The 9965-nt window shown below is 39.8% G+C and overlaps 1 protein-coding gene across 1 annotated transcript; it reads left to right on the top strand.

Annotated features, from left to right (window-relative positions):
• The first annotated feature begins 849 nt into the window (after window positions 1–849).
• On the top strand, window positions 850–8811 carry cnn2 (calponin 2). Its single transcript, XM_061732660.1, has 7 exons — window positions 850–1016; window positions 4342–4463; window positions 4588–4654; window positions 4952–5089; window positions 5212–5328; window positions 5917–6063; window positions 7434–8811. Exons 1-7 carry the CDS (start codon window positions 960–962, stop codon window positions 7737–7739), a joined length of 954 nt encoding a protein of 317 aa, XP_061588644.1. The 5' UTR covers window positions 850–959; the 3' UTR covers window positions 7740–8811.
• The last annotated feature ends 1154 nt before the right edge of the window (window positions 8812–9965 follow it).

The raw sequence follows: 9965 nt of genomic DNA, 5'->3' as shown, positions 1-9965 counted from the left end.
AAAAGTCATGTGTAAATGCCCCCAGTAAAGCATATTCTTCACTTCGGAATAAATATATCATGTCCCAGTCCCTGGACTGGGACATGTTGGCTGCTCTTCTAAAAATAAGTCCTGGGACTGCAGTGTGTTGCGTTAACCTTCCTTATCTTATCTTTGTACGATAGCAGTGTTTGCAACACTGTGCAGATTTTATTACTCAACATATGGTTCTTTAAACTGATACTGAATCATGTCCATACCACCATGAAAAATATAATTATTATGGACACATTTTTCATGTTTACTGGGTGAAATTCAGTTTCCAAGAAAATCAATAAACAGGAGATGAAGAAAACACAAGAAGCTATTTTGAAAAGAAGGTTACTATCTATAACTCCTCTGAGTCTCAGAGTGATTTATGATCACTTAGGGCTCAATACTAGAAACATCTTAAGCTATAGTACGTGGGATGTTTATAGGATAAGACAAGAAGGCTCTATATTGGGTGACATAAATGATATAGAGAATATATGTGTGTGTGTTTGTGTGTGTGTGTGTGTACATAGTTGGATGGATGCGTGGGAGCTGCCTTCTATGTTTAATCATAGACATCATCTGATGACATTCTTGTGAATTGTGTAATCTAACGTCCACCTCGTGTTGATGTGTTGAATATTCATCAAACCCACGGCCTTTTGGTTCCGTCCAATGAGGGATGATCGCGCTGTCTGTTGTGTTGCCGCGGCTCTGAATTGCGGACCGTCCTGGGTAGGCGGTACCTATCTTGACTCCGGGATCGCAGCTCTTCGTCAGAGGCCGCGCGGCCGCTGTAATTGGTGGCCGCGGCAAGAAAGGAAGTGTTAAGTTCTCCGAGGTTTCATTGGGAGAGAAAGTCTCAGATAATTAAGTGCACTTTTTCTCTTCACAAGTCAGTGCTGCTTCTGCTGCTCACACAGGAAAAAAGTAAGAACATCCTAACAATGGCTTCCTTCAACAAAGGTCCTGCGTATGGATTATCAGCCGAAGTCAAAAACAAGGTGAGGGATGTTTTTTTTTCTTCACTTTGACTAAATTTCAAATAAAATAAATTACAAATAACTTTTGCATCATTACTTAAGTGTTTGTTTGTTTGTTTTCCCTATCGCGGACATTAAAGTCACATGGCCTCCATTTTTTTTAATTATGAAGTCAACTTTATAAGTAAAGGTGTGTGGAAACTTAGGAGCGGGGTTTGTTTTATTAATTATTTTGACTTTTTGGGGGGGTTGAAATTGAAAGTTGCGTCTTTGGCTTAGCATCGGGTACTTTTGTACTTTTATTCCCCCATGGGCGTTGCCCCGCTTGGCACGGCACCGGTGCGTTATCCCCGTCTCCAGCCGTCTGCGCCTGCTGGCTGGCTCGCCTTGTGACCCGCCTCAGAGGATGATATAACTCACCGATTTACTTCTTAAATGAAATAACAGCCATCCTGGATGGTGCGTTTGGTTCTGCTCATAAAAGGCTTGAAAAGTTTCCCACTTCCCCCCCGGCCCCGTGCGCGTCGTGCTGCGTTTAAATGCGCCATCAGTGCGGGAGGACAGCCTGCTCCGCCCCGAGCAGAAACTCCCCGCGGGGAATGAAACTGGGCAAAACAAACACTAAACCACACACATCTCGGTTAATGTGTAACTTTCTCACCGTGTCGGTGATGAGGGAAGCACCTTGTTTACGTTGGGTCGCTCTGCAGAGGTAGAGGCACTTAAAATACCAAAGTTGATGCCTGAGATTTTCTTTCGCGTTGACGTCACTTTCCACATCGAACTACATGCGCGTTAGAAATTTCTCTTTTTCTGTGGCTTCCCGTGAACTCAACGTTCGGGGGGATTCTGCAGTAAACTGAAAGTGGAAGAGTAAGGTATAATTTGCGTCTGCCTCTTTAATTAACTTTTAGGTGATTTATGTACTTATATTTCCACCCTCCTCATTTCATCTGCATTCATCGCACGAGTTCTTGCGTGGAGGGAAAGATTGAAGTCCCCAAGTCAGTGGCGTCAATTCAGTCTTACTAAGGTATGGCAAGGTGACGAGTCACAGAACTTAACTAGAGTATCAATCAATACGTCCAGCAAATACTCATCACACAAGTCTGCTATGTAGCTTATCTGTGTGGTCAAGAAAATTGGAACTTTTTCAAATGCAGTCTCGCTCACTGCAAAAACTCAAAATCTTACCAGGAATATTTGTCTTATTTCTAGTTAAAATGTCTAATTTTTAGTCAAAAAATCTCATTACAATTAAAACAAGAGTCATTACCAGAAAAATAACTTGTTATTTGACCATTTTCACCTGTTTCAAGTAAATTTTCACTTTAAATAAGTAGAAAAATCTGCCAGTGGGACAAGATTTATCTTCTCATTACAAGCAAAACAATCTTGTTCCATTGGCAGATTTTTCTACTTATTTTAAGTGAAAATTTACTTGAAACGGGTGAAAATGGTTGTTTTTGAGTCTTGTCTTAAATGTAATGAGATTAAAAAAAAAATGAGACTAAAAATGAGACATTTTAACTAGAAATAAGACAAATATTCTTGTTAAGATTTTGAGTTTTTGCAGTGTATAATAACTAGTGAAATCGATCATGTTGTTCTTATTTGCATTTGTAGTTATTCCATAAATGTATTTAAAAAAACAAACATTTACATTTACATTTAACCCTTGAAGCAAAGGTGTGGCGGCTGCCATACCTTGCCATACCCAATTGACGCCCCTGCCCCAAGTGTGCAGAGGAAGCATGCAGACTTCCTCTCACGGCTGGAAGGCTCTTCTGTCTTCAAGAGGGGCTCTTGAGATGCTCAGGCCTCCTTCACTGGTATTTTCCTCCATCAGTGAAGTCTGCCTGCTGAAATGTGAGGCATGTGAGGAGTCCTCCTCCACCTACCCTCCTCCCCCCTTTTTAAAAAAAACAAAAACCTATAAACCAAGTATAAGTGGAGGGCATTTGAGCAGACTGGCATGCCAGACTGAGTGCTGCTGTGCTGCATATTCATTCATTGCTTGAACACACTCCGTCCTTGTTCACCTCTTCCAGGAGGAGTCCGGGTTACATTCCTTGGGTTCAACTTGTCGTCGTAAATTACATCCGTTGGGTTCTATGCGGGCAATTAAAATAGCCAGTGTTTTTTTCTTAATATGCGGATAAGTTGTAAGAGGGGAACTTAATTAGAAGGTTAGATATTCCTTAAGAGTGCAACCATCTGTGGGCAGCTGTGCAGCCAGCTTCTATGTATATAGTAGGTTACTCTGGGGTGTAGTTTTCTCATTGCCATGGAGGCGGGACCACGAGAGTCTGCAGGCAGTTCACTCAACACCTCATCCTTTAGTGGAGAGCAAATAGTTGTGGGTTTTACTTTGGAGTCTGATCATATCGATGGGTAACTGTAGGGCTTGGGCGATTTTGGACAAAAATAAAATCCTGATGTTTTTCTCTGAAAACCCAATTTTCGATTTCGATTTTTTTTTTTTGGTAAAACTACAAAAGACAATGGAATAAATTGTTTCAAATATTTTATATTTATTTTTAAAGAAAAATAGCAAACAAATTTCCCTATTGGGAATGAAGTGCAATTGAAAGTTACTGTAAATCCTCCTTTAGTTTAGTAAAGTGACAACATTTACAATTTTCTTGACCAAACAAAGATGACTAGACGAGCTCTGTCTGTAATGCAGCCAGCTGCAAAAAAGGAAAATCGATTTTCCGATTTTCCTTTTTTTAACATCGTCTTGATTAATAAATCCGATTTAGATTTAAAATCGATTAATCGCACAGCACTAGGTAACTGCTCAGCATAAACACCTTCACTTTAAAGTCAGTCTTTGTGGCTTTCAGCTCCTTTTTTTTCTTTTTTTTTTTTAAACCCGCCCCCCCTCCTCTTTTTAGCAACTGGCTTTCTGTACTTCTGGAGAGAATTTAGAAGTTTACTAAACAGGAAATCTGTGTGTGTGTGTCACGGGTCATGTCAGTGTCACCTTTCATTTTAGAGGACAAAAGGCCCTTGTAGGCTCAGCTCGCTACACAAAAGCAAAGTGAGACTGATGGATGAGCATGAAAGACAACTCTATACTGTAATAATACACCGCTGAGGGCTAACATTTACATTAAATCAATATGATATATGATCTGCGTGGCCTCGTCTAAAAGATTCAGTGAAGTATATTGCATTGGAGGTGAATGGACGGATTCCTCATCAGCTGCTAACGAAAACAAAGGCGTGAATAACTCTGTGTGCATCTCATGACTGCAGCGAGGGGAAAAAATGCTCCTGCTGTTTTTTTTCTCCTCCCTTGTGCAACACACCTGACCTGTTGACCTTTCTTTCCAACCAGATTGCGCAGAAGTACGACATTCAGAAGGAAGAGGAGCTCAGGGTCTGGATCGAGGACATCGGGGGCTCCACCATCGGACCCGACTTCCAGAAGGGCCTGAAAAATGGAATCATTCTTTGCGAGTAAGAAGAGAACGCCTCAAATGTCAACCGCACTGACGCCCCAGGGTCCCGATCATCTGGTTTTAATGCATATTGGAAACTATTGTATTTGGAAACTACATCTTTTTTGCATTTTTTTTTTCAGACTTATTAACAAACTCCAGCCAGGCTCTGTGAAAAAGATCAACAAGTCTGCGCTGAACTGGCATCAGGTGAGTTGGCCCAGTCCTTTTCAAACAGATGTGGGTGCAGCTCGGTAGCTGAATGGAAAGCTTTTATTCTTTCCTGTTACGGACTTGCCTCTGCACGTACTTAACAAAGTAAATCATTCATATTGTACTGTGTGATGCCGTGTCATGGCTAGTACTTTCCATTGGAGCCCCTTTTTGCTCTTGCAGCAACTGCTTAGTATAAGTTTATTTGAACACAGGCATAATTGGTCACACCATGTACAAACTACGATCTCCGAAGTTCTTATCAGTCATATTTTCCTGTTGCTTTGGTTTCAGCTGGAGAATCTGACCAATTTCATCAAAGCCATCACGATATACGGTCTGAAGCCCCATGATAACTTTGAAGCCAACGACCTGTTTGAGAACGGCAACATGACCCAGGTCCAGACGACGCTGCTCGCTCTCGCCAGCATGGTGAGCTTTGATGTGGCCCTGGCCCTGTGAAGTTTCCCCGCGGTCTTGCGGTTGCGTCCGTGGTGAACACAACAGAACTATTTTTGTTATGTTTTAAACTTGAACCCCGTCTTCTCCGCCAGGCGAAGACCAAGGGCTGCCAGACGCGGGTGGACATCGGCGTGAAGTACGCCGACAAGCAGCAGAGGATGTTTGATGAGGAGAAGATGAAGGCTGGACAGTGCGTCATTGGTCTGCAGGTAGTAAAATCTCCCCATGATGAATGTGTCACGTGACCCAGGTTTTTATAGATGCTACGGTGGAGCTTTGGAAGAAAGAGAAGATGAAATATCAAAACAAAAGTGTCCACGGCCAGTTAAAGGAAACTGTTCATGTGGAAAAGTCCTCCATAAATCAGCTAAAGCTTGACACCTCTTGGTGGGTTTTAACAGTGTGTATGAAACCAGACCTAATTTAAGTGGCTCGTTTCACACTGTAGTGCAGAAGCTGCTCATTGTTCTCACGGCCCACAAAGACTCTTGTTTTATTGTTGCTTTTGTTGCCAGGAAATGTTTTAAGTAGACATTGGAGCTGCCTAAATACCCGGCAGAACTTGCAATGCAACTTGATGTTTAGTTATTTCAGTGTACCGTATGTATGGCAGAAAGGCTGACAAGAACTTTCAAATTATGTTTGCTTGGTTTCATGATGAAATGAACATCAACCAAAATGTTTCCGTTGTAGTTGTTTAATATTTGTAAAAAGCAGTCCTGTGTTTTTTCTTGTTTTGTTCAGGTTTTCTTAGCTTTTCTTGGTATAAAACTTGATTTGTGGTGTTTTCTCCGTAGATGGGGACCAACAAGTGTGCCAGTCAGGCAGGTATGAATGCGTACGGCACCAGGAGGCATTTATATGACCCCAAAGCTCACATCCAGCCCCCGATGGACAACACAACCATCAGTCTGCAAATGGGAACCAACAAGGGAGCGAGCCAGGTAACGCAACAACACTCCTCACAAATCAGGTGTTAAAGTGAACGCCGTCAGCTCCAGGACTCTTGTGACACTTTTCCACTAGCACCTACTCGGCTCGACTCAGCTCGGCCTTGTTTCTTTTCCATAACAATTCAGCACCTGGAGCAGAAGTAGCGAAGGAGCGAAGCTGCTGCTGTGACGTATTTGATTGTGTGATCTAAACGAAGAAGACAACAACACTAAAGATGTAGAACCTGGAGGAGATGATAGATGTGCTGCTGGGTCTGTGGCTTGTGTTCGATATCAAGTAAAAAAATGAGAGTGAGAGAAGGTTCAAGCAGCGAGGCGTTAACATTTTTTTTTAGTTTGTCTCTGCGCTGCTGAAAAGTCTGTTGGGAGCCGCGAGCAGCTATGAAGTGACAGAGCTCCTGGTAGATCTGGTCGTTCCTTATCGCCCGTTTAGATCCCTTTTTTTTTTTCAGCCACCAGGTTTATGAACATCTGCACCTCAGAGTTGGATCATGAAACTGATTTTTGCGCTGCCATTGCTGGTTGTATAAAATGAACAAGAAGCCGCCGTCAGAGTCTCTCTTTCGCTGATGTCACATCCTGACTCAGACGTCTGACTCCAACCCCCCGACCAATTGGTGGCCTGTAGTGTGATGACGTCAGATACAGCCCTACTCAGCCGCGTAGGGCAGAGTATTTACAGAAAAGTATCTACTCAGCACGTTAGACCCCTAGTGGGAAAGCGCCAAGGCGAGCAGAGCCGGACTGAGTAGGTACTAGTGGAAAAGTGCCATTGGTCTCACGCATTTCCAGCCCCGCCGCGGCTGTGAACCAGTGTAACGTTGGTTGTGTACACTCATTATACCATATTTTCTGGACTATAAGCCGCACCTGCATATAAGCCGCATCCGCTCTATTTAAAAAAAAAAAAGATATGCAAGCCGCAGATATTTATGTTGTTAGATTAGATATTTACTACATGTACAGAAGGATTTTGAACTTTAAATGATGTACATGTTTGTACCTAAATAGATCCTTTCCTAACAGTGTCCTTTAACACGGCAGCAACTTTGCTGATTAAAACGGGACAGAACCTAGAGAAAATAACCGGCATTTATTTATCTGTTTGAAATCTGCTTCTATCTGCTAAAGAAGAAGTAGTGTATTCTTCTTTGCATTTATTTTGTCTTAGTTTTGATTCTAATTCCGGTTAGAGCGCCCCGAGTGGTGGAAGTTCACAAAATAGCCGCACCTTTGTATAAGCCGCATGGTTGAAAACCTATGAAAAAAGAAGCAGCTCATAGTCCAGAAAATACGGTAATCTTCTTAATGTAATGGGGGTAAGTACATTTTATTTATTTATTTTCTTGTCTTCACTACAGGCTGGGATGACTGCTCCTGGGACGAGGCGAGCAATCTACGACCAAAAGCTGGGCACAGACAAGTGTGACAACAGCACGATGTCTCTACAGATGGGCTACAGCCAGGGTGCTAACCAGAGCGGGCAAAACTTTGGCCTGGGGAGGCAGATCTATGACGCCAAGTACTGTCCTAAGCCCGGAGAGGTTCCAGGGGACGAGAACGGAGCCAGCAGCGGGCACGACTACATTCCCGATTACCAGGATGAGGGTTACCAGGGTTACCAGGAAGAGGAGCGGGTGTACCAAGAGGATGGGACGGATTACTAGAGCTAGAGGGAGATGAGAAAGGAAAAGGGAGATTGTGTAAAGGTGGCATCTTATGCAAGATGCAGGCAGGTGGTTTATTTTTATACCTGCAGGATGCTGCACCTTTGTTTAAGGTCACATCCTTTTTAGTATTGTTATGAAATGATGTCCTAGTTGTGCAGAACCATCAACACACATATCATGATGAACTGTATTTCTGTTCCTTTTTTTTTCTTTGTATTTAAAGTGACAACAAAAGGTATTTGTTTTGTTAAACTAGTTCATCACGGGGATTCATTTTTATGGGCCAAAGTTCAACCTTTTTGTTCCTCCTACTTTTTATTTTCCTTTTGCTGGTTCATTAGTTGTATGAGGGGAAATCACACTCGCTAAGAAGAGTTTAAAAATTACTTTTATTTTTTTGTCCCAAAGGTTATTAAATGTCTGTTACTTTGAAAATACCTGTGCTTATGTTTGTTATGGCTGTATCTTGTGCACACGATTCCTGTGAATGAGAATGTACATTTCTATACTATGTCAGTATCATCTTCATTCTTTCAGTATTGGTCATTGAAATTATACATTCTTTCTTTCTTTCTTTCTTTTATATTTTTTTTAAAGACATTTAAGGGAACAATGTGGATTTAGTGAGAGGAAAAGTGCTCTTATCAGTTTAAAAACTCAATCTTTTCTATCATTCCTTTGTGTTGCTCTGTAGTGAAGGAAATGGTTCCTTTTTGTTTGCATAACCAGTCGAGCTGGAGGGAGGCTTGTTTTCTTTGGATTGAAGACAATGGAGGAGTGGAAAATGTAATACTCAAGTGAAGTTTTTAACATTCCAAGCAAAAATACTGGATTATTTTTTTTCTAAGTGAATTGCTCTGAAACAATGGTTGACATGTGAACCAGTCCTACAATTATATTTGATCATTTATTTATACATATTTGTGATCTGAAGGGAGTTATTTTGTATCTTGACTCTAAATAACATTTGATATTAGCTATTTTTCCATTCCTCTGGAATAATTATACCTATAGGAAAAAATGACCTGTGAGTATTGTGTAATAAAAATGTATGCATTATTTGACTCAATTCCTTGTTGATGACTTTGTCCACTAGATGCTGCAGTGTTTCCCGAGGAAGGGAAGACATACAAATCAATAGGACTGTTATTGCCCATCTCCTCTTGTTTGGCCATGTCTAACATGAAAATAAATGGCTTTATTAAAGTAAATTGCTTCAGTAAAGACTGATTCACACTTATCAGTTACTGGTTGAGGAAGAGACTAATTCACTGGTGATATGAGAAGACTGGTTAGAATATGTAAATATAAGTCAAAGTATTACTTTGACTCAATCACTGAAAACTAGCGGAAATATCAAGTGATTTAAAAAATTTCAAAAGCTTACACCGACAAACTTTAAATATAGGGATTTGTTTCATGTAAAGGTAGAAAACAAAGTTTCAGTGCAATTACAGATTACTGAAGTTTTCTGTTAAAAATGTTCGGTTTAAAAAACAAAAAACTATAGCTCATTGGGTTGAGCGGGCGCACTTATATACGGAGACAGGTTCGAATCCTTAATATATAAAATATACTTTAAGTGCATCTTTTCAGTTTAATTAGTACCACAAAGGATACAAAAAATACATAGAGAGATTGTTAGATTTAAAATAAAAAATAATTGTATTTAGATTTTTAGCCATATAAACTGCTCAAATTAAGCTGTTAAATAAGTCTAAAAGAATGGGGAAATAACATTAAAATGGATGAGGAATGAACAAACGCCTTCAGTTATAGTAATGTATTTACTTTTGGACATTGCTTAACTTTGATTTATTATTTTAGTTTTCATGAAGTGCACGTTTCTACATATAGAGGATTTTTTGTGCCAAAATTAAATAAATAAATACATCATTAATTAATTAAAATGGGAATGAAATATATCATTAATTAATTAAATGTGTCATTAATTAATTAAATGCAGTTTTACATTTCATGATTCACACGCAACACGAAATCATTAATTAAATGTGTCATTAATTAATTAAATGCTGAAATAATAATTTTTTTTTAACTTAAAATTAATTGTATTTTAATTAATTAATAACATATTTCATTCTAATTTTAATTAATTAATGACACATTTAATTAATTAATGATATACTTAATTCCCATTTTAATTAATGAATTATGTATTTATTTATTTAATTTTGGCACAAAAAATCCTCCATACATATCTAC

Source organism: Cololabis saira, chromosome 10, assembly GCF_033807715.1.
Source record: "Cololabis saira isolate AMF1-May2022 chromosome 10, fColSai1.1, whole genome shotgun sequence".
In the NCBI taxonomy this organism is placed as follows: domain Eukaryota; kingdom Metazoa; phylum Chordata; class Actinopteri; order Beloniformes; family Belonidae; genus Cololabis; species Cololabis saira.
This window is presented reverse-complemented; position numbering and strand designations above follow the sequence as displayed.